The following is a 25,240-nucleotide window of genomic DNA, read 5'->3' as shown; positions in this document are numbered from 1 at the left end:
CCCTCTTACTCCATAAAAGGAGTAAGAGGGACTTCTGAACCTACTCAAATAAAAAAAAAAAAAGTTTCTTCAGAACTGCACTAGATTGCTGAGTTGTTGAGTTTTACTGCACATGGCTGGACACAGAGTATACGTTTAAATCAAATCAAATAAAAACACCTTTGAAAATAGTTATTATATGTGTGAACACCCCACTGGTTATACAGTACGAGATTATTGTTGATATGCAGGGGCTTGGTTACCTTGATTTGACCATACATACACGTAAATACGTGCCTGGAAAATGGTTAGTAGTCAAATGGTTAATAGTCAACATTAAACATTAATCCTCCACCTGTTTTGTTATTTGCAAAAAAGAAATATCTTAATGATGATATGGATAAGGGGTTTATATTTCTTTTCTTCTAGCATATTTAAAACATAATGCTAATTTTCAAAAAGAATGCCTAACAAAATAGAGGCACTTCCGAAAATGCTTTGATTTTACGAGTAAACAAATCCCTCTTCTTCATTAAAAAAAAAGAAAAAGAAACAGCTGTTTCTCACATGATGTGTGCTAGTACAGTTAAAACGTAGCGCCAGAACTGTAAGGGCATTTGTCCACTTGTAAAACTGCAATTTAAAATTTTGGGGAGGGACATCGTTTAGAATATAGGCTATGTTGCACTTTAGATTTTTCATTTATTTGAGAAATTCCGGACTCATTCGGATTACATCATTATCGTTTGCCACACAGTGGACGACTGTAATTACAAAATTTACTATGCAACTTGAATTCATAACCTGGGAACCTTTCAAAGTAATCTGACTGAATATTGTAAAGGGAAATGATAAATGTATTTGCAAAGAACCGAAAAAATAAAGCGCTATTTTCTATTCCGTGGATGCAGATTACACCATTCAGAATTAACAGTCCTGTAAAGTCACGATCGGTTATATACTCCCGCTAATCCCGAGGCGCCAATTTCAGTGCGATGCACTCCATAGTTCAACGTAACGGGACACTCCGGATTTGAAATCGAGCGTACCCAACGTGCACCAAAATGAAACGTGGTGACGTCACCTCTTTGTGTTGTCAAATCATGGTCCGCACCGGGCGGGGCTTCGTGCAGCCGTAGTTGAGAGTTAGCAGGCTAACTAGAGAAAGAAAGCTAACTAATCGTGAGAGTGTAAGTGGAAGACAACTGTCAAAAGAGAAAGGAGAACAAAAAGTCCAGAGGAGTAAAAATTGAGTTAGTTTATTACATAATCCGATTTATAGTTAGTTAGTAGAGCAAAAGAGCGTGTTTATCAGATGCCTGAGGAGCATTTTGGATACTACATCGATTGTCCCATTTCCAAACGGAAACCATTTCTGGACAGACAGTTCGTGCGAGCTAGCTTCTATTCTTGAATAATCCAGGAGACTCTTCATTGTCACCTCAAACCCAGACTGAATGTTTGGTCTGTCATGAGTCCGGCCGGGTGCTCCCATGTGAACGGTTATAAGGTGGATAATTGGAAACAAAACCTTCGAGTCATTTACCAATGCTTTGTTTGGAGTGGTTCTGCTGAGACCAGGAGACGCAAGGTAATAACACAGGAACTGCAGCGCTGATTTATGGTTCTGCGTCACACCGACGCAGAGCATACGGCGTAGGGTACGCGGCGACGCGCGACGTACGGTGCGCGTCGCCGCTTACCCTACGCCGTAGGCGACGCCGTCGATCAGGCTTAACTCCCCCTCTGCAGTGAGAGCAGCCCCGCTAGCCTGCTAGGTGGTGTGTGCTGGATGGACTGCGGAAACCGCTGGTTTCTTTGCAGTCTTGACTGCTAAAATCTCCCTCTACTGTATTAATTAAAGCAGCTGTAAATATTTCTGTCCTCCACTCAGCTCACTGGGCTGTGTGGATTGCTGGATGAGTAAAAGTTGAGTTTTTTTTTGGTCAAGGGCTAACAGTAACTGGCACCATTGTGTCTTGCTCCACACATCAGTCCTGCATGCTGTTTTTTTTTGTGTGAAGGGTCTCCAGCCTTTACTAACAGTTCTCTTTGGATCATCCCAAACCTCTCCGGCCTACGGCGCTCCCAACAGCGCCAAACATTGTTATGTCACTCACTCCTAGCCTTTATCTTCCTTTTTGTGGAGACCTTTTCTTTCGGTTTCCGTCGTGAACTTCACATAGATACGTGTGGCGTTGACTCTACTGCAGCATTCTCTTGTTTGCTCAGCAAAGCCCCGTGCTTGTCCTATGCATTTGTCGCTGGGATAAACGTGGGGCTTCCCTGTGATGCAGGGTGGGCAGAGAGAGCTGTTGACTTGATGCTCATCCCCTGATTTCCTCTGATACAACACAGTAGGGCTGGGAGATATGGACCAAAATTCATATCTCGATATTTTCTAGCTGAATGGCGATACTCGATATATATCGATATTTTTTCTGTGCCATAATTGAGGTTTCCCCCAAAGCATTATAGAATAGCATCTCTGTTAGCTTCATTTTTTTCTGAGGCAAACCCTTAAAAAAACAGTCAGTTTTAATACAAAGCCTCGTGCTAAATGTCACACAGGTACCTTTATTAACAGAGGTCTGCACAATATCAAAATGTATAAAACAAATGAAATAAAAATAAACTGCCTGCATACATAGAATAAAATGCTTCTTGAATAAAATAAAACAAATATCCCTTTCCTGCATAACAATTAAATTAAAATACACTGCAATTAATACAATGTAGACAGTAACAGGCAGACTTTTCCACTGAGGTTGACAGTTGTGCAAATAACAAAACATTTGTGCAAATCTCAAATAAAACATTCAAGTCAATTTGTCACAAAATAAGCTATATCAAAATCATAAAAAAAATCTTTTTTTTTTAATCGATTATAAACGATATTGTCTCGTACCATATCGCGTTTGAAAATATATCGATATATATTACAATCTTGATATATCGCCCAGCCCTACAACACAGGTTGTTCAGATAAATGAGAGCTACAGTAAGTTGGTTTCCTGTCTCCTGCTTACTCGTGTGCTTCAGTGCCTCTCTATGCAATGGACTGAATTTTGTGTGGAAATTGGTGTATGTGAAGGAGTCAGGCCCCTTCTTGCATCGTTTATGCCACAATAAAGGTGGTAAGTTGGCCTATGATCTCAGCAAATGAAAGCTTTGTAAGAATAAACGTGTGAAAACAAACTTCTCTCTCACTGTACACCAGAAGGGCCCTTGTAAAATAGCCACAGCGTTGTTTCAAACCTCCTGTTTAGAGCATATGCAATATAGGCAACTCAACTTAAGAGAATGTTTGGACTTAATTACACAAACATTGTTCAAAGTTCAGAACAGAAAACGGTATAAGTGATTGCAGCTTTGAGGGCAAACGCTGTTGCCGTACCTTGACTGTACAGTGAACTTTATCATTCCTCTTTTTCAAACCAGCTGCAGCCATGCCTGTGCTTGGTGACAAGCTGCACGTATAACACTCTTGCATGTTGTCATAGCCGTGAGGAAAGATACACATTTTACATTTGCGTAATTTAGGTTATGTGGTTATACGTTTTTTTTAATATGTAAATATTTCAAACTATTTGTATTTTAACCTTTTTATATGACTTTATTTTTCATACTTTGTCTTTAATCAGTATATTTCATTAATCAAACTATTTTTTATGCTTTTAAATGAGCATCTCTATTTTTTTTGTTACATAAGTAAAAAAAATGGCTTTGCTAGGTTTCAGTCATTGTGGAGAGTCCCTTGAAGAGAAATATTAGATGCATGGATGAAGGGACTAATGAAGAGGCAAAGGAGACAACTGAGAAGTGTTGCCTAATTGAAGTCTAGGATGAATATATTCTAGCTGGAGTCGTATATCTCTCTCCCTCAGCATCCTTACTTCCTAACTAATGTAACAGGCAGAGCAGAAGGAATGCCTCTTCAGTGGTGCCCAAGCATTATTTTTTTCTTTTTAATATTCTTTTTTTTTTTTTTTTTTTATTCTTCAGGATTTTGTTCAGAGTTGGCTTATAAATACTCCTTTAACATCATATTCTGGTATGTTAACATTGCATAATACATATACAAAATCTAGTCCTACCCTTGCTGTGCCAAGAAGAGAAATAGATGACAGGAGCATCAAGGGATAGCATGAATTTCTTCATGGTTGACAAGTCAAGACCTTATGATTGCATTTCTCGCTGTTTATTCAAATTACAACAACGTCACTCACACGACAAGCAGTGTATGTTTAAAGAGGATCATTGTTCTTATAGAAAGATGTTGAAATACACTGTATTTCCAGGACTGGGTTATATTAGCTATTGCCTTGTTTTTCATCTGTTCTTTCTAATTGAATTTTTTTCCCTTCTTTCTAGTTTATCCTCAGCAGCTGTCGTCCTCTCTCCCTCAGGTTAAAATAAAATCAAATCCCATGCGATGTTCAAGAACATAGGTGGAAAAATCCGCTGCTCTGCACAGTCTAAAGCTTTATGGGTAACAGCAGTGTGACTTGGGGTGAGCTGTGTTTGATTCTGGGACCATTAGGATAGTAATTCTTTCAGGTTGATGGTCCTGGTTGAAATGCTCCATTAATCTGGAATGGACACGTATATTTACCCACACACAGCAGCGTGGGAGTGCTGTTCAAGTATCAATCATAAATCATAATTTCAATCATTATTTAAAACTTGGAATTTTAAAACTATCAAAGCGTTTTATTGCTCTAAAGAAACATTACATTAAATAATTTAGAAGTTAACGCTTTAACTTTTATTAGAAATTATTGACTGTTCTAATGTTCGTTGCATGTCAGACACACACACGTATATATGTGTGCGTATAGATGGATAGATAGATAGATTTTTGTGAGTGGTTGGTTCTTTGAGCTCAGCATGTTACCATCTGTCTACCTTTTAAACGTTTTTTTGATGTTTCTCTTTTAATTGTGATCAATTTTACATTAGATAACCAAACATGCCTCTGGTCTTTTAAAGGAGTATTTATTTTCATTTCAATTAATTGATCAGATCAACTATACAAGTCCAGATATGTTTAGTTTTTTTTATGTGTTGGAGAGATGGTGTGTATATTCTTAATGTGCATGTTTGTTTATTTATCTTGGGAGTTTCTGCATTCAGTGTGAAGGATATTGTTTATGGTACCTGCATACTATTCTGCCATAAAGGTGTAATTAAAACCTTTTAAAGCAGTTAAGTCAGAGGTTTCAGTTTAGGTTAAATATGAATTGGCTGACTAGGAAGCAGGTTAGGTGGGTTGGTGGAATATTACAGTCATAACTGCTTTGAAGAATTTGATATCACTTTGATTAAAGTGAAACACTTCACGATCAGAGAGCTAGCCGCATTGAGCTTTCACTTTTTGGTTTTGATAAATGATATATGATCACAAGAAGGAAAACATCTCAGCCTTTCCTGCACATGCAAACCAAGATGCTAGATACTGAAGGGAATGTTAGAAATAGGAAAATGTACACATTTTTAAGGATGACACATTGCTGTTGCTCTCCTCCTCATTTACTTTCATTTAGTACACACATACACACATATGCACACATGCACAAACATGCATGCATGCACAAACACACAGAACTCGAATTATGCCATGAAGCAGTTGATTTTGGGGCTGTGAGCAGATCTCTTTGTCAGATCTGTCTCCATCACATCACAAGCGTGCTCTGTGACTCATCAGCATACATTTGCAGCAATGGGATCCATTCCTACAGACTATTCATATTCCTTGTTTGCTCCTCTTCTATGCTCACTCCCACGTTCCTATTTCCTCCTATTGCTTATCAGTTTTTCTTTTAAATGTGTTATTTATTTTTCTTACCTGTCTTGCTCACGATTCATGCTGCTTCTTTTATACCTCGTTACATTTGTCTGGAAAGTCAACTCCTTGTCTGGTTTGTCCTTAAATAATTTACAGTGCGCCAGCATGAAGTAGAATTTCCTATAAAGGGACGTTTAGTTTATGATTTTTAGATCCTGGCAAATATAATGACCACCTTTCTTGTTGTCCTATTGTATCCTTTTTCCACCTTGTACTTTTTGTCATCATATCTCCACCTAAAAGACACTGCTTTGTGTGTTGGATGATGTCAGATGTTTGTTTCTGGCCCACATTTAGACTCCTATGTCTGTGTTCACTCTGTCACTCAAGCCTCGCCTGATGTGGCTTTCAGTTAGTCAGACATCATGGCTGGGGCACAGTGATTAAGGCTTACCAAATGTGAACTCCTCCCTGGGTGATTGTGGCCCTGATGTGTCACCTCATGCCATCCTCTTACTTTCTTACTTTTTCAGCTCCAGTGAATCCAGTGTTGCATATTTATGCAGTATTTTCCTGTGTCTCAAACAGTGTAACATAGTTGACAGCACCAGTGTCATTGTGCTGCAGATGGATTTTTATTGCTATGTTGTTTGTTTTTTTTTTGGATCAGATATGCTTTAAAAAAGAGAGGCTTTATCTCTCGTTGAGTTCTAGGAATCTTCCATTAAGAAGCAATTCTGCTCAAGTAGATATAAGGTTGAGATGCTGTTAAGGGAACATTAGTAAAATTGATGGTCGTGGTGATGAATGGGATGTTTCATGAGGCCAGTAGTTTGACAATGATTCAGGGTACCCAAGGAAAGACTTTTTATTTATTAATTTATAGTGGTTTTTATTTTGCAAATGGGTCTCATTATTTTAGCATTACAGTTTTATATAAGAGTTCATTACTGTGAAAAATATAGATTTTCTTTTTGTTCAAGCTGATCTCTAAAAGCAGCTTCTCACTCTGCTCTCAGACCCTCCATTGCCAGGCATTTTCACTTTGGCTTATTCCTCCGTCCATCATTTACTCCCGTTCACATCTTCTTTTCTTTTTGCTCCCTTCAACTTCAAATGATGCATCTCATTTGACTGTCCAACAGACTTTGGAAAGGATTCAGTACCACAAAACATGGCGGTCATGGCCTGAAGCTTCTCGAGGCTTCTATCCAGCCCTCCCTTAGTACCACCATCTGGCTAATGGCCTGTCAATCATTCTTGTGTGGCTGTCCAAACCCAGAACCAAGAGGCAATCAATCTCCTAGAGTGGACAATGTCTTTTCTTATTGTTAAAATCTCGGGACCAAGTGACAGCCTTTTATTTTCTTTTGGTCTTTGTTTTTTGTTTAGTTTTTTTATCTCAAAATGCCTCTCCACCCCGGGGGATGAATATTCTGTCAACAAACCATTACAAGATAATTTATTAAATAGGTCTGCCTTGTAAAAACTCAGTTTTAATGGCTTGGTAGCCAACTATGCCTGTGTAATGTAATGCTCATAAGTTTCCCTGTATGTAATATTGGATACTTGGTACATTGACATTGTGGTGGTAAAATAATAAACATGAACGGATGACCCAAAGAGCTCATTCAGAGCCTCTGCACCATGGGTAATAGTAATTTACGCAGTCTTCTTTTGATTTGTGTGGCATCTGGTAGCTGCAAGAGTTAGGAAACGGTCCTTTTGTTATCCTGGGGTTTGTTTACGTATTGTGCAGAAATAAACCCACAGTCATATGCATGACATATCTTCTTACTGAATATTGTACAGTGTTTTTACTTGTTGACTTACCTTATTTTCAGTCTTCATAAACTACCAAATGACCTGACTCAAGGTTGGTTAGGTGCTTTTGTGTAATTGGGCTCTCTGCAGTGATTTGCAGTGACCTTTTTAAGCCAGACAGTGTGGCCGGTTGCTAAGAATGCATTTGGTGTGGTTTTGAAAAGATCCTATTTGAATACAGAAATTATAAATGAATCCAGAGCAGTCGTCTTTCAGCTGTTTGTTTTATACACCACCTTTCTTCTGAAATCTTCAAAGAATGCTCTCTATTAATCTCCATTAGAATAATCTCAATTAAATTCACAGATGCACTATGCTTTTTATTCACATGCACCAAGAAATCTGCATTATTTCACTAACCTGGAACCTATATAGCCTCAAAACCCTGAGTTTGGAGAGCTCAGGCTTTTTCCATAGTTTATTTAGTTTTCTTTTTCTGGATATGGCAGGAATCTGTGCTCTATAGGCTGAGGCTTAAGGGTTTAGCTATAATGTCTTTAAAGCTTTGTGTGACAGTATGAAGCAAAACTAAACGCACTATAAGAATCCCTCATGCCTCGCATCATTCACATTCATTTGGATGAAGGGGGATGCATTCTCATTCAAAGCCCACACAGCATGTCATTTTCAGCAGAGGTTACAATGTACTGATGGAGGACAGACGTGAAAGGAGAACAGAAAAAACATTCATATTGTAAACGTCTCGAGGGCATCTTACTGAGAATGAATATTGCAGGCCTGCCATAGTCATCTGGAGATGGTGGGGGGGGCAACATCATCCTGCCAAGGCACTGACAGGCAACATCCCCATGGGTCAGTAAGTGGCATCACCATCAGTTCCTCCAGACTACCCTGTCTTGTTCATATTAAATATAGAATCACAGAGGATGGTGTGTGCTCTTTGGATCCATTTGTGTCTCACAATGTCTAATGGTGAGCACTTGTTTACGGATAGATTCTGCAAGTTCTTGTAATCGTATGTACAATTTGAATATACTATATTTTAGCTATGAATTAATTTAGCTAAAGTATAACCATGAGTATGTTGAAAACATGTACTGGGTTATGAATGTTAGGCCGCTTGGTGAGTCACTGTTCTCACATCACCATGTTCTCTGATCTGCATTAACTCTTTGCCTTCCTTTATTTTTAATTTTTAAACTGGAGCATGCTCGGTAGACCTTTTCCTACTTTGTCGTCATTCCTTTCCTTCCTCAGTTACAGCTCGTCACATCACTGGCTGTCTTTGACTGTATGCATGCACTAACTTAAGTAGTAAGGGGGGAATAATGCACCCAGATTAAGAGAATGCAAGAGGAAAATCCCAGTGTGAAGCGGGGATGTTGCTTTGAAATGTATTTATGCTGCTGGATGTAGAACATTGGGGTGATTCATAGTCGTTGGACAGGGGTGGTTTTTCGCTGGCAGCCACTCACAGCCTTGGTGTACCCTATGAAGCGTTAAAAGCGGCCTTATGTTAACTTTAACGATGCATTAGCGATCTATTCATTCAACTAATGCCTACGTGAATATGCTCCGCCATCAATCAGCTGCTCCGGACATTAGTAGGCTCATTTCCCTGCACACGTCTCGCCGTCCAACTAGCCTCAAAGAGACCATTCCAGATGGAAGACGCAGCCTTGCGCTGCGTGAACATGATCTAGCTACCTGCGTAGCACTTGTTTGGGTCATCTGAGCCAACAGCTGATCAATAGCTGATCTAATAGAACATTAAGGCCCCCGGCGCAGACAGAGGAGGAAGACTGCTGACACTGAAAGAGAGCCTCTGAACCATTGTGCGAAGGAAACAGATGGATTTTCTGCCCTCTCAAGGGGAGTTGAGGCAGAGGAGGGTGAGAAGGAGGGCAAGGCGTGGCATTGACACGGTTTCTTGTTTTTCACTTGGTCTTGTGGTGCATTGTAGGAACAGGGATTAGTTTCATTAAGTGCTCAACAAGGATGGGTTTACAGAGACGGTTAAAAACATTAATTTATGATTTCAGTTGAACTTGAATGCTACAGAAGCCTTTTTACATATAAAACAATTTTGTGTCCTGCTATCTCTCATTGTGCATCTCTCTTCAAAGGGCTCCCCTCTTTGCTTTGGTGCAGCACCTCCTCTCACACACCCATTCAGAGTGGGCTGGCTAACAGACCAGTTTGGATCAAAACAGAGCTTAGTGTTCATGACTCTGAATATCCCCTGCACTGCAGTGTCATCACAATCTATGTCTACTAATTCTGAGCCAAAACACAGGCCTGACTTTGAGTTTTCCTGCCATTCTGCAGTGCATGGGTACCATGCATTTTATGTAGCATATGACATCATAAGCATCTGTGCATTGGTCCTCTGACCTGCATTTGCTGATATTTGTTCAGATACTTGCCAATATCAATGCTAGTGAACGCACTGAACCATGTTGTGGATTATAGATTTATTTTTTTAAATATTGAAAAAAACGGTTTTATTTCACGTAAGGTCAAAATATCTAATTGAGGAGCCACATGCAAAATATTTGGGTTTTAAAAAAAAATAATTCAGCATTTAAAACTGCCACTGCTGAACATCCTCAATGTTATTAAGATAACAAAGGCTAAGAAGCTAGAAATAAAGCTGTCAGAGCAATTTCTTTTGTCCACAAGCACTTACAAAATCTTCTATTATTAATAAGACTTGTCTGTACAAAAAGCAGCATTTTCCCTTTTCAGCATGTGCAGCAACTGGAACTGAACGTGCTGCTGTCATATCTCAGTTACCAGATCGGGGGTCTTCTGTTTTTGCACTGCCGTTCTGACCTGGTAACATGTACTAAATCACCTTTAACATTTGCACAATTCTGAACTGCTTTAGACACATCACCACGGAGGCCTCCTCAGTACCGGTGACTTAATTTGATGTGGGTTTTTATAGTTGTTCACAAGAAACTGACCAGATTTTCTTCCTACATGGTTTTGCTGAAATTCTGTAGTTAAAATTAACATTATGTCAGATGAACACATGCAAACTATGTGCAAGTGTTTGTGATGCGGCTCTGGCTTGTGCTCTGTCAAATTATACATTGGTGTACTTTGACAGAATCCCCACACAGCATGACTTTGTATGGCAACATGTGCTTGAAAGCTAGATTTGAATTATAATGGCAAAGCAACAGGGCACAAATACGAATCAGACTTTTGTGCACATCCTAAAATCTTCAGTGACAGTTGAGTCTTGATTTAATAACTGTTGTGCAATGAACCCTCACAAGTACAGCAAGGACTGTTTTATAAGCTTAAAAATGTAGAAAAGTGGTATTTTACTTACCTCCATCTAATGTATTTCACACATCCTCTTCAGACATAACACCTTATTATGAACTGCTGTGGCAAAATGACAGGATGACAGAAAGCTGAGATTCTATAAGGACTTAAGTGGTGACCTTTTAAGGATTTACTGTCCTGTTTGATGCAAATGGAAAATATGTGCAGATTGTGTGTCTATCACTTTTCTGAAGAGTAAAGCAAAGTCACTTTTGTTTGAATGTATTTCAGTCATTGTAAACCTTAATGTATAATAGCATCTCGTTTCTGAAAGGAGCTTTTATTTAGAAATCAGATGAGAAGGAAGATGTTTGTTTCATGTTTTTCCTCATTCTCATTAAAATAGAATTTGGCAAGAAAGTGATGCATTATTTTGTAATGTATTTTGAATGTCTCTTGGAACACCAAGTCCATATGCAATGCTAGGACTAATATCTTAATTGCTTTATACAAACTGTCCAAGTCAGGTTCAAATCTACTTTGTTTGTCCTTTTCATTGGAACGGTAAACAAAAATAAGAGTTTCCACTCATTTTGTGGGCTATTTCAAGTTAAAACAATTGCTTTTTCATTACAGTGAAGCCGTATCCGAGCTACTTGCGCGCTTTGCCATTGTGGTGCTCCAAATTATGTCTTTTATGACATCCAGGGAGAAGGAAATGAAACAGACGAGCACATCCTCTTTTTAGTCCTCTGGTACACGAAGGTTTGTTGTTTTTCAGATAGTGTTATGTTACACTATTGTGTCTCTAGACAAAAGCTGCCTTTTGAGTAGATAATGGTGTACAGGTCTGGTGATTTCTTGTCCAACTGGAAACATTTCGGAGTGTCCTTTAGCTTTCGACATTAGTTGCCTTGTTCCACTAAACCCAAAATAGCTGTTGAATCGCCTCAGTTATTTCTTTTTCATTCTTTTTCTGTTTTGTGCACCTCCACCTTATTTACACCGCCTTCTCTCTGCTTCTCTCCCATGAGTGAGCAGGTTATAGCAGCAAGTCTGCATCCCCTCCCTCCCTAATTCAGTTCCTCTCTCTCAAAGCGGGCATGCCTACAACTACCTGCATAGCAAAAAGTCAGGTCATTTAAAAGAAGTCTGTTACTAAAACACTTTAATTTTCTAATGCATTGATTTTGCATTATGCATTTGTTTATTTTATCTTATGTGTTCAAATCTCCAAGCTGTTCATCAGTTGGAGTTCCTGGAGGACATGGAAACCAATAATAATGTCCACCCTACATCTTGCATTGCTTTACTAGGGTTCCAGCTCTACATTTTGTCATCCTGTCACATGTCATTCATCAGTGTTCACATGCTTGGGGCATAGCAGTCTCTTGTACTTAGTCTTTCATCATGTTTATACAGTGAGACCTGTTTTGGAAGGCACTAAGCATTAAAAACAAGCCCTGTTTTAGGTTTACGGTCTTTTTTCCCCCCTCTACTGGCTTGCTCCATTTTCCCTAAAAAGAGATGGGAAACAAAACATATGTACACATTTGCAGTGCAACTACAAAATGCGTTGGGAATACTTCATGAGGAGGGGGATTTGGAGTGGCTTTTTGAGGGTTTGCCGGTGGTGTCAGGCATCCTAATGCACAATTTCTGGGATCAACCGAGTGTTGTTGTCAGACCAATCGTATGCACTGCCACTGCTGATATTTTCTGTGCTTCACACAGATTCTGCATGCCTTTACCATTGTGCAGCACATTACACGAATCCCATCATTGCCTGCATGTGTTAGAATGTGAAAGACTCTGTGAAAATGTGTTGTTTTTCAAACTGCATTCGATTTGTCAACAGACCAAGCAATATCGAAACTACTCTCCCATGAGATTTATTCAGTTACTGTGTCCTCTGAGGTGTTTGTGTGACTGGAAGATAGAAATCTGTTTCAGCTGGCAGAGTGTTTCACTCCTTATGCCTACCACTCTACATCAGGGTTGTGTCCTCTCCTTCCTAACTCTCAATTGCTTTTCTCCTTTGTCCTCCCCCCAACCTCTCCCCTCCCTTTTTGGTTTTATAATTCAGGCCAAGTCGTGTATCTGTCACATGTGTGGCGCCCACCTGAATCGACTCCACTCTTGTCTCTACTGTGTGTTTTTTGGCTGTTTTTCGAAGAAACATATCCACGAACACGCGAAAAACAAGAGACACAATCTAGGTAAGTTGTAGAAATGATCTCAATGAAGAACTGCATACACAACGTAGCATTGAGCGCCATCTTTTAACAGCATTGTGCCCGAGGAAATTACATTTAGAAATGTTCCTTCTAATTTTCTTGACAACTGGGTGACACAAATCTACAGTATTTTGAAAATAAATAAATGAATCGACGTAAATAGTCAAGGCTTTACTCTGGCTCTCTTGGTTTCCAAACTTGAGCATATCCCAAAATGTGTGATCTTGAAAGGACACATGAGCTGGCTTAAAAGCTGTTTCGTATGCATTTTGATATTGTACATAGTAACAAACGGTCATGCTAATTATTTAAGAAATATGTCATTTGTATGATATTATGTTTGTCTTTTTTATTTATTATTTTCTGTTTGCTGAGAGGGAATAGCAACATTTTTACTTGCCCATGTACCATGTACAACTGAAGTTGATTTCACACACCTACAACCAACTATATAATGTCAAAAATAGGGAGAAAACATCCCTCATGTGGGTGATTTTAGAAATATCTGCTCTGCATTTGTGTCGACTTTCATCTATAAAGGAAATTATAAAGACTACATTATAGGAGATATATAGCTGACTTCTGAACAGCCAAGATAATTGGAAAACTCACTTGAGATAAAAAAAAAAAAAATACCAACTGCCACAAGTCGACCATTAACGCAGCAGGAGGGAAGTATGACTAAGCAAAGAAAAAAAGACACATTACTGATGTGGCCAAGTATGGATTTCTAAAGCTGGATAAGTGATCTCGCAGTATTGTTTGTATTCAAGTGATTTGTGAAAAGGAATAAAATTGGGCTTTCATGTCAGAAAGAAGGGTGTGAAAACCCCAAAAATACCAAAATGCAGATATTTAGTGTGCAGTCCTCAGCTTCAAGCACTAGTCTGAACCGATCTCTCTATCAAACCTTTTGAGATAATGTTAGTTACCATAGTCTAAACACCATAAGAAGCTGATTTTGTTTAACTTTCCAGTCAGTCTTCAGACTTTAGATTATAGGACGGTTGTTTTGTACTCTAAAACAAGTAATATATATTTATCTATTTTTTGACACAACGGTAATAACACTAACACAAGATACAAGAGCCAGTTTTAAGTAACATGTGAAACATTGTTTTTATGTCAGTTGTAGAGAGCATAAGGGTTTTTGAATCAAAAATAAATAGTTTACAACAATAATTTGCTCAATTTAAAGCGTGCTCACTGCAGACACATGTACTCAGACCTCCTTGGTTTGTTTTAAATTTCGTTATAGTTTATGTTTACAATGACTGTTACTTGCCACTATAATAGACACTGTGCAACAAACATTGGAAGGTTCTTTCACACATTAGTTGCTTTGCACTTCTCCAAAGCACTTCATGAAATCGTACATTTGTAGCATTTTACCATTATTTTGGATTCTACCACCTAAATGCGCTTATCATACTTACAGAATAATTCAGCTTGAAAATGAGGACCAAGTACAGTTTTTTTGGTGCACTGTAGTTGCTAAAGACATGACATACAAAGTTTTTGGTCAGGGGTAGGCATCCCTGGTCTTTGAGTGGCTCAGTCCTGCATGTAGACGTCTCCTTTTATCAACACACCTGAGGCAAATTGATGCCTGTCTTCAGCCTGTCATCAGGGTTTGCATACATCTGTCAATGACACAGGCATTTGAAGCAGGGAAACATCTAAAACATGCAGGGCAGCGGCACCCAAGGACCAGAGTTGCCCACCCCTGTTTGGGTTCAGCATGTTTTCTCATCAGGACGACTGCACCAGTTTCCCAGTGGATTTGGATCGAGCCCACCTTCTTTTTCGGGCTGTTGGTGCAGTTGTTCTGATCTGCACCTGTATGCAAGTACAGTGTTCACAAAAACAAAACAAACTGCACCAAAGGGGAAAGTAAAATTGAGTTGGGTCTATTTATATTCTTCCCAGATGGTGCTAGCAAAAAAAAAAGAAAGAAGCTCGCTCCAAATGACTAAAACCCGGATCAGACCTTGAATTAAAAAGCATCCTGGGATATCTGATCACGATGTCTGATCACACCCCCGAGTCTGATCACTCACGACACATTGAGAGGTGGACTTGGGCACTCGTGTCCTCAATCTCTGTGTTGTCTGAGCACAAAAGTGTTCTGGGGTGATTTCAACATGTGGTGTTTGCATGTGGGAAAGATCTGCATGTTTATTTACAGATAGAGTGGGAAGGTTGGATCTGATCACTCAAAATGCTTTTGGGTAAAGATTCTAATGCCGGGGACTGGATATGTGTAATTGGATTTCTTGTGATCCATTTTAACTCGAAGTTTGATTTGGACCTGAGTGAATGCTTAAAATTTAACTAAGAATATCATTCTGGGCCGCCTCCTCTTCGAGTAGTCAGGCACTTGAGGCTCATTTTCACTCCAGCAAATTCCCGTTCCAGTGGGAATATTCAGTAGAAATATCTCGTGTTTCAGTTACTACAATCCGCTTCGTGCAACAGCAAGGGAGTGGTAGAGTTTACTAACCCACAAACTTTAGCAGATGTAGCTGTGCCTTACATAATAATTATGCCTATTAGGACACTAATAAGCAGTATTTACACATTACCCTGATGGGAACAACTAAATATTTGGAGATGGTAGAATGGTTTGGTAGTTGTCTCGGTGACTCCAACTGATTTAATACAATTCCAGTTTAATTAGACACACACACATACCTCGGCATTCAGGGCTACGGTGTTAATTAGCTTAGAGTTTTCCACAGCAGCTGCTCTGACATTGGCACTCTGCTCATATCTATCTCTAATCAAATTAATCCATACTCCCCTGCCTGCTACACTGCTACATAGCAAGCTCCAGTCTCAGGGCTCCTTTTAAGATGTTTTTATTTATTTATTTTAACTTCCTGTTCCTAACAGCCTTGTCTCTTCAGATCTTCCTCCCTTCTTCTGCCTACCTCATTTTCTTTTTTCCATTATTTATAAATATTCTTCTCACTCAGAGCAAGTGTTTTTGTGTCATGCTTGTACTCGGCATGCTTTTCCTCACTGCCACGTGAATTTCGCTTTCTTTTCTCTGTTGTCGTGTCTGCTGTCCGTTTCCTGTCATATTCAAGCTTATTTAATGTGCAACATAACATACAAATAATGATATTAATCTGAAGAGGGTTTCTTCACAACATTTTAGCTCACTTTCCTAGTGTGGGTAGCTCCTAAAACAGAAGAAACGGACAGTAAAACTAAAAATAGGTTGTCATGGCAACAGAGCTGAGGTATTGTTGCTGTGGACTTTGAGAATGGAGCCTGGTGGTGCATGTGTTGGTGAAAAGCAGAGGTGGGAGTGGGAAACAATTACACCTAGACCATCACCGCTCCCGTCACGGCTCTTACAGTTGCTTGTGATGAGATGGTGACATATTGTCATGACTGAGAGATTTAGAAATAAGAAAGCATCTCCCTCGGCCTGAGCCAATAAACTGAAAACAAAGCCAAGGTGAGAAATTAGTGTGCTGTAAAAAATCTCTCGGCATTCATTGTCCCTCATTTTTCCTCTTGTCTTTCATCTTTCAGCAATTGACTTATTGTACGGTGGAATATATTGTTTTGTGTGTCAAGACTACATTTACGACAAAGACATGGAACAAATTGCCAAAGAGGAGCAGAGGAAAGCGTGGAAGTTACAAGGTATAGCATACTGATTTGAATCAGACGGGGAATTATGATGCTTGACATCTCACAGAAGTCACATTTATGTTTTCTTTGCATCCACAGGCATTGGGGAGAAATACACAACGTGGGAGCCGACCAAGAGGGAGCTGGAATTATTAAGACACAATCCAAAGCGGAGAAAAATCACTACAAACTGTACTATAGGTGGGCAGTAGAGAGTTCTGCTCAGTTGACGGGTCATAATCAGCACTGTTTCATTTTTATTGTTAGTGTGTATATATATGTGTGTGTGTGTGTGTTTGTTTGCGTGTTTGTACACGGTGCAAGTGTACCGTGGGTCACTAATGCATTTAAGTGTGGTACCCAAGGTCAACTTCACTGGGCAGCCCTACAGGCAGCACACAGCAAGAGGCAGAACACAATGTTCCCTCAGAGATAGATGTGCAACACAAAAGGCTCGTCTCTGTTTGTTCTACTTCTGTTTTGTTTTCCTCAATAATCTGTTGCTTTCTTTTCCTCGCCTGTTTTTATTCTCGCCGTGCTTTTAAAAGTGGTGATTTTTCCCTTTTATCTGTTATCCTTCAAACAGCTGACTGCTCGACCTGATTGGCTATAAACTGTGTGTTTTCAAATGTTTTTTCAAGCCAGGACCAGTGTTATGTTTTAGGGCCTCGCTGAGCCTTTCTCTCCCAGTCCCAAACCTTGTTCAGTTGGAATGCACCCAAGACCTGGCTGTGTTTCACCTGTTCGTCTGCCCATTAGTAGAGGACTGTAAATGAATTAATTCGGCGCGTTGGGACCTTATCCAGGGTACTCGCAGTTTTGCTGGCAGACCTGACCAGACACCATATTGTTAATTTCCATCCATGCATACAGTAGATTTGGAGACTTTCTCTCTTTGCACTCTTCCATTCACCTTCAACTTGCCTGTGTTTCATCATTTACTTAAACATTAACACAGAACATGTTTTGAAAGGGTTTGCATTTGTAAAATCAAAAAGGACATTTTCTCTACAAAGAAATTTTGATCTGTTTGTATGTTTCCAGTTGTGCTCTAGTGCAAAAAACTGTGTAACTTCTCTAAAGGTCCCACAATTTAAATGCTAGGCAAGCTCATCTCCCTTGCTAATACCTTTCCTGATGCACGGTGGCGGCAGCATCATGATATGTGCCTCCTCATTTTGAGCTCAGCAGTGACCCAAACCTTACATCACAGGGTTATGGTTAATCTTTGAGTAGTCTACGAAAGCCATGGGGTTGTATTTATGCTAGACTTTTACATTTGTTTCAATTTTATACGTAAATATTAATACTCTGCGAGCTGCTTTAGGCAGTGTGACTACTTAAAGGCTTTTTGGATACAACTGGCACCATCTTTTTCAAGTTTAACAATATGGATTTCAGGCAGAGTGAGCTGCAGTTTTACAGGCTACAGAGGAAAGACACAACAAGGCTCAGAGAACCAGGGACTGTTTTTGATGGGGGAGGGGGCAGTTAATCATTGCAAAAGAACATTTTTACTGTGAAAGTAGGAAAAAAATCTCCTTTTTGATATTGTTTTGGACTGGACCTTACTAGTAATTTTAGATTTTGTCGGCAGAGGAATGCATGCAATGTCACTGCTATGTTGTTCTCAAACTTCTTTCTGTCATGCAGGTTTACGAGGGCTAATAAACCTGGGCAACACATGCTTCATGAACTGTATCGTTCAGGCCCTAACGCACACGCCACTGCTGCGGGACTTTTTTCTCTCCGACCGACACAAGTGCGAGATGCAATCAAACTCCTGTCTGGTGTGTGAGATGTCGCAGCTCTTTCAGGAGGTATGATGCACAGGACTTGCATGCCAACTTGTTAGCGTAGCTCTTTTAAAATCCCACAAAGAGAAGAGAAAAGCAGATGATTTTGGTTACCACACAAGAATAATGTGGGATTTTCCTTTTTGAACAGCCATGCAGCAGAATGTTTACTTGGAATTTAACCCACAGCCAAAAGCTGAGTCACTGTTGCGGTCTTTTGTCGAGTCCAAAGATGGAGATGAAGAGAGGGAGAAATCCTGCCTGAAAGGAAATTACAGAGTGACTTCCCAAAGAACAAATAGAATGCAGTAATTTTGCTTTTATTGTATGTGATAAGTTGGTTATCACTTGGCTGATGGCTATTAAACTCAATAAGCAAAACAGTTGCATCGTGACTGCCTGACTTCCCAACAGATACAGTACCAGAGGTGGCAAAAGACTGCACCATTTCTGCCATTTCCGCCCAACCTTTAACAAGATTTCAGACTTTCAGTCTCTCAGCTGTCTGAACCTTTAACAACTCCATGCATGATGAGGTTAATGGTTCGCAGTTTTTACCCAGAGAGGCAGATATCGATTGAGAATTCAGTCTGTGAGAGGAAAAAAAAGGCTCAGTCATGCAAGAAAAATAAATTCAGTCTTTCATTCAGTTAAACTCCAACCTCAATATGAAATGAGGTTGCGTATCATCATCAAAACGTATCCGTGAAATAACTGTGGAGACTGTTTTCACACGTGTGCACATTTTTAGATTTGAGTGAGAGGCGCCGCCTGCTTTGATCAGTCACGCGATTCTTTTATTCTTAAGTTATCTTTTGTCGGGCACATTCAAACCGCCAAAGGCAGAGAGGGCGTATAAGATTTGTAAAGAAGCAGCATAGTTTTCCCTCTTCTGGCTCAGACTGTGGAGGATAAAGCATAATGTGCACAACATCTGCATGTGGAAGACGAGAACCTTCTGTGGCAGTGCTGAGTTCACGTTGATACCTCCAGTGTACTGGTTGCATTCTGCTCAGCACTGTTGTTTACTTACCCACGTCTTGTAACCCTGACCTGGATTGTTGCGCACTCCAATTCCCATGGCAACCCAGCGATTCTGCAGCACTTAACAGATGGATTATTTGCGTCAAAGCCCTTCCTTTTTGCAGATATCATCTGACTTCTATGTCTTTTCCTCCTCAGACGTCCCTCTGTGGACGTGCTGTCATTGCAGCTCGTGCTAAGTGCCAAGTGACGTGCTGGATTTATACCTGACAAGAATAGTAGAGAAATGATTAACAGTGAAAGAATCACCTCTGCTGAGAGAACATAGGTGTTATGGTTAAAAAAAAATGGATTATACTGTTGGTCAAAGTAAGAAAACGATGACATGTGACAATTTCTTCATAGATGTTTATTTTTGCTCTCAGTTCTACTCGGGCCACCGTTCACCCCACATTCCCTTCCGGCTGCTGCATCTGGTGTGGACTCACGCACGTCACCTCGCCGGCTACGAGCAGCAAGACGCTCACGAGTTCCTCATCGCAGCGTTGGATGTACTCCATAGACACTGCAAAGGAGACACGATCAGTAAGACCAATCACACCGGGAACCAAACGTCATACGAGTAAACGTAATAAATGTTTAAGGGGATTATGTTTTTTTTAGCATTGTTGTTCGAATGATAAAGACATTTAAGAACATAGTTGGCACTGATAGAAGAGTGTCTGAGGCTGAGCCGCCTACTGACTTTGATCCGGCAGGGGGTGCACCCACAGAACTTGGTGCCTGACATCATTGGAAACATCCTGAAGGAGACTCACAATCATGTGTACCTAAGGGGCAGCAGGCGGTGTAAGGAATGTCAATAGGACCTGCTGCACTGTGCTGACAGACTGACTCACCTGCAGTCCCAGCAGTAGCCTTCCCCTGATTGGGGAGAGAGATCTCAGACTTGTGAAGTGGCAGGGAGATATCCCTGCAGGTGGACAGTGAAGTGAGAAACGGGGCCAGACAGTCTTTCAAAGCTGCCAAGGAGGCTAATGGTGGGGAAGGTGGTAGGTTTGTATTTACACTTTCTATTCCTCTGTGGCCCGCAGGAGACGACAATGGGAAGAAGGCCAACAATCCAAACCACTGTAACTGCATCATTGACCAAATCTTCACCGGGGGCCTGCAATCAGATGTTACCTGTCAGGTTTGCCAGTAAGTTTTCACCATGTGTGTTTCTGGCTTAGAGAAAAATGCAAAATACCACCGGACCCCTCACCTTGTTGTCCGTTCATCCAGATGGAGTATCATATCCTTTCTATTCTGCAGCTTTTACTCATTCATCCATCTCCCTCAGTTCTCCTCTAATGCTTACCCCTCGCCACCCGGCTGACTGGCGTGTATGCTACACATCCTCTCGTGCTGTGGAAACCATTGCTTGTGTCCTCTCCACTGCTCTTGTTCAAAAGCCTGGTCCCTGCAGAGCTACTTTTAATGGGGGTTGTCTAGACAGCAGCACGATTCAAGCGTCGCCTGTCTGCCCCCTAGAGCTGTCCTGTCGCATTAACACATGCACGCTGCACTGAACTGCAAAGAACCTCGCCCAGTCTAGCAGGCAAGCTGGCCTCGGCTTAGTGTAATGTTACTTCCATGCACCGTGTATCAATGTAGAACACGTGGCTTGTGTACCATTCCACTAATTAATCAAATCTTTTTATTTTTATAAGGAGTCTTGTCAATAACAGATTGTAAGCAACGATTAGAAAACAGAATACATTAGGCTTTTAAAAAAAGACGAGGGACCAATAGTGCCTTGTCACTGGAGGGCGGCTTTCTCATCACATAAAGTGTACTTTTATTGATTTATGGCATTCAGGGTATCGCAAAGCCGTGACGCATCTAATCAAGAATGATAATGTGCAGCTGTGCCAAGCATTACATTAAACTCATATGTATTTGGCATTGTTTCCATTGGAAACATCTATTTAGCTATAGTCCAAGACTATCCTTCAGTTGTAATACAAATTTGTCTTCCAAAGCCTGTTGTCACTGACGTTACTCTTTACAGAATCACAAATGGCTTTGAAACTATGGAAATTCCACATGTGCAAACTTTCCATATCTCTGCAGGCTGAGATTAAAACATAATCACAGTCCCCCGAGGCTATGAGAGCTTGAACTTGTGTGTTGCCATCTGTGTCATCATCCTTTCATCAGGACCTAGCGACACAGAGACACACAGACCTACACACATTTTACCAAACATCTTAATTAGAATATTCTCCCTCTCTCCTTTTTTTCTTTTCTTTTACTCCTACAGTGGGGTTTCCACAACGATAGATCCGTTCTGGGACATCAGTTTGGACTTGCCAGGCTCATCCACGCCTTTCTGGCCTCTCAGCCCTGGAGGAGATGGCAGCGCCGTCAACGGAGAGAGCCACCTGTCAGGATCTACCACGCTCACAGACTGCCTGCGCAGGTAAATCCTCACCCTTGCATGCCCCAGACACTGTCATTTTTTTCAGCTTTTATTCATTTCTTTTTTGGAAACTTGAAATACCAAATGATTCTTCAATTTTTAGCTTTTGGGATATTTTACAGTGCAGGCGCAGCTCAACGCCTTGATGCATTGAACTACTGTTAGCGACATCCTGCTTTGTTGATGGCAGGAACACTAATCATATTAAAGTATTGTTGGAGTGAAGTAAATCATGCTCCTAATATCTGAAAAGTATTATCACCCTCTGCCTACTGCCTGTACCTTCTGTAGAAGCCAAAGAAATGTAATTGTCTATCCACTTGTACCAAGCGTCACATACGGTGTCTGCTGCGTGACAATAATCCTGTTATGCTTGGATCTCATCTTCTCCAATAACCAGGTTGACAGAACAGGTGTGACCTCTCAATCTCCTCCAGGCCCTCCTCATTCTTGCAATATGTTTTTCACTTTTCTCTATCATATATCATTCCCTTCCACTCTACCCTTTTCCTTTTTTCCCTGTACCCTTGGTTTCTACCTCTCACATTTGCCCCCACCAACCCCCGCTCCCTTTTTCTTACCTCTTTTCCTGATTACTTTTTTTTTTTTTTTTTTTCCTTACACTGCAGCTCCTCACACACCCCTACATGCCGCAGCAAGTCTCTTAAAGGTACAGAGTAGGCTCTCGCTGTTGCCACGGTGATAGAGGCGTTGTCAGTATGAGCAGGGCTTTGGGCTGGGAAATGTGACATGCTCCCAAAACCTGTATTCAGTCTTTTTATGCAAGCCCTCAGATGTCTTTGGTGCGACTTCCATTGTCAGATTTGTGACAGGACAAGTTTGGATATTCAGAACTATTGAGACAGAAACACTTAACTTTTTTCATTCTCTTCTTTTCAAGTTTGCTGATCTTAAAAAAGAAAAAAAAAGAAGTAATTTTGGGCCACAGGTTTTTCACTCTCTCCTCTGATCTGCAGGTTTACACGACCCGAGCATCTCGGAAGCAGTGCCAAAATCAAGTGTGGTGGTTGCCATAGTTACCAGGAGTCCACCAAACAGCTGACAATGAAGAAGCTCCCCATTGTAGCATGTTTCCATCTCAAAGTAAGTCTTCACCAGCATTCTGGCAATAAGAGTACCGCTCGTTACAGTGTCTAACTTTGAAACTAAAACCCCAAAATAACAAATGCGTTCTATTCAGAAAGGTTATAATTAGGCTGTGCCATGTGGGTTTGTTTTATTTAGTTTTTAAGTATTAGATTTTGCTGTGGCTTAGCATTCTGGCATGCTGCTTGTGCATAGGTGTGTTCATAATTTGATTTAGTTGCGGCTTTGCCTCCTACTGTGTAGTGCTTGCATGTGCTGTCCCAGTACACCCATGGTTTTAATGACTCATACCGTCCTGCGTTGTCCATATTTTATTTATCATACAGTACTGGAGACCTATAATATATTTATGATATTCATAGGAACAAGCTGAAGGAGGACTGTCTTAGATTAATCTAAGGCTGTTATTTTGTTGTGAATGTGTAATGCCAGGATTGAAAACATGCATTTCCACCTATTCCTATTTTTTTTTGTAACAGTGCAACAATGACTGCTATTTCTAAATATGCTTTTTTTTTTCTCCCATCTCCCCACCCCTCTCTCCCTCTCTCTCTCTTTATTTTGCCATTTTTTCTGTCCCTTTCCCCTCCCCTTTCTCTTTCATCATCCCTCTCTGACCCTCTCCAGCGGTTTGAGCACTCTGCTAAACTGCGGAGGAAAATTACTACATACGTTTCCTTCCCTCTAGAATTAGACATGACTCCCTTCATGGCATCCAGGTGAGACTCTAACGGAAGTCGCTACGGATTTGGTTTTTTTTACCATAGCACAGGCTTTCATTTCCCTTCCTGCTCTGTAGTAGCACCCCCATTCGCGTGGTAAATTCTTGTCTACAAATGTTCTCAGAATACATGCATCCCAAAACTGCACTCTTAATTGCACCCTGCAAAATGGTATTGGTGTCAGTAGAGCAAGCAGTAGTCGTGCCCCACCCCTGGATGTAGCATCCATTCAGCTCTCCTCACAAACAGAGAGATCACTGGCTATACAGGCTGGGAGCTGCCTGCTTCCAGGAGCTGTATTATTGCACCACCTAGTGGAATTGTGAACCAGTGTATTTTACACGTCAATGACATTGAAAACTCTTTCTTGGTCTTCCTTTCCTTTTGTCCTCCACAGTAAAGAGAGCAGAATGAATGGGCAGTATCAACAGTCGGGTGATGTATTAAACAACGACAATAAGTGAGTACCTGCATTTGTGCGTGCGTGTGGGGGGGAAAAAAAGCTGATTCAAAACTGAAATTTCAAAAGTTTGACAACAGCACTTGCATCTCAGGGAAATTAAAACTTCAGCGCAGACGTGCAAGACCTGAAGCATCCTGCTGCGACTTTTTCTAATTAAATCAATTTGAAGTTTATTAAAAGCTACTTAGTTTTCCTCATGAACAGCTTTTAAAATAGCTTCTCCAGCACATTTAATGAGAATTAACCGTCTCAATAAAACTGACAGCACACCACATGGCTGTCAGTGTCTTTTGTCTGCGGTTAAAATGAACGCAGATGTGTAAGAGGATCAAGCTAGAGGTTTCTGTTGTGTGAAAAATAACCTTAAAGCCAGCACTGCAGAGTATTAAACAATGGGGAGGATACTGAGGCTTGGTTAGATAATGATGTAAAACAAAAATGTACACTCTTTACTACAACTCTGAGGCTAAACAAACGTACTTTCTGCCTAAAGGTATTCCTTGTTCGCGGTGGTCAACCACCAAGGAACATTAGAGAGCGGCCACTACACCAGCTTTATCCGTCAGCACAAAGACCAGTGGTTCAAATGTGATGATGCCATAATCACCAAGGCCAGCATTAAGGATGTACTTGATAGTGAAGGGTAAGGACTGAAAGAGGGCGTGAGCAGGAATGTCACATTGTAAGAAATCTGCATTCAACTGTTATTTTTTTTTTTTGTTCTTTTTGTTCTTCAGGTATCTCTTATTCTACCATAAACAGTTCCTGGAGTATGAGTAGTCCTTGTGACCAGTGACCATGAAGAACAGCTGCTTTGAAGGGGGAGAGAGTCATGGGACTTGGGGGGCAAGGTGAAATAAAAACACACAAACCTACCTGAAACCTTTGACTACCAGTCTGCTTCTCCGGCTTCGGAGGATACAAAAGAAATACTAAAAGACATGTAAAATCATGCAGTCTTTCAAAAAAAAAAAAGAACAAAAAACAA

General features: G+C 40.5%; 1 protein-coding gene across 1 annotated transcript; it reads left to right on the top strand.

Moving 5' to 3' along the window:
• Positions 1-1,101: 1,101 nt before the first annotated feature.
• LOC133421782 (ubiquitin carboxyl-terminal hydrolase 22-like) lies at positions 1,102-25,240 on the top strand. Its single transcript, XM_061711543.1, has 13 exons — positions 1,102-1,570; positions 12,918-13,050; positions 16,615-16,728; positions 16,816-16,917; positions 18,370-18,536; positions 19,922-20,081; positions 20,591-20,696; positions 21,802-21,960; positions 22,938-23,064; positions 23,695-23,786; positions 24,187-24,249; positions 24,746-24,895; positions 24,990-25,240. Exons 1-13 carry the CDS (start codon positions 1,451-1,453, stop codon positions 25,030-25,032), a joined length of 1,536 nt encoding a protein of 511 aa, XP_061567527.1. The 5' UTR covers positions 1,102-1,450; the 3' UTR covers positions 25,033-25,240.

Source organism: Cololabis saira, chromosome 21 (genome assembly GCF_033807715.1).
Source record: "Cololabis saira isolate AMF1-May2022 chromosome 21, fColSai1.1, whole genome shotgun sequence".
NCBI classification, from domain to species: domain Eukaryota; kingdom Metazoa; phylum Chordata; class Actinopteri; order Beloniformes; family Belonidae; genus Cololabis; species Cololabis saira.
Note: the sequence above shows the minus strand (reverse complement) of the source record. Positions and strands in the feature narration are given on the sequence as shown.

Excerpts from the sequence above, each read along its gene's own strand:
- LOC133421782 (XM_061711543.1), top strand. The coding sequence starts at position 1,451 with ATGAGTCCGGCCGGGTGCTCCCATGTGAACGGTTATAAGGTGGATAAT. Across the intron at positions 1,571-12,917 it reads CTGAGACCAGGAGACGCAAG|GCCAAGTCGTGTATCTGTCA; the intron begins GTAATAACACAG and ends TTTATAATTCAG. Across the intron at positions 24,250-24,745 it reads GTATTAAACAACGACAATAA|GTATTCCTTGTTCGCGGTGG; the intron begins GTGAGTACCTGC and ends TTCTGCCTAAAG.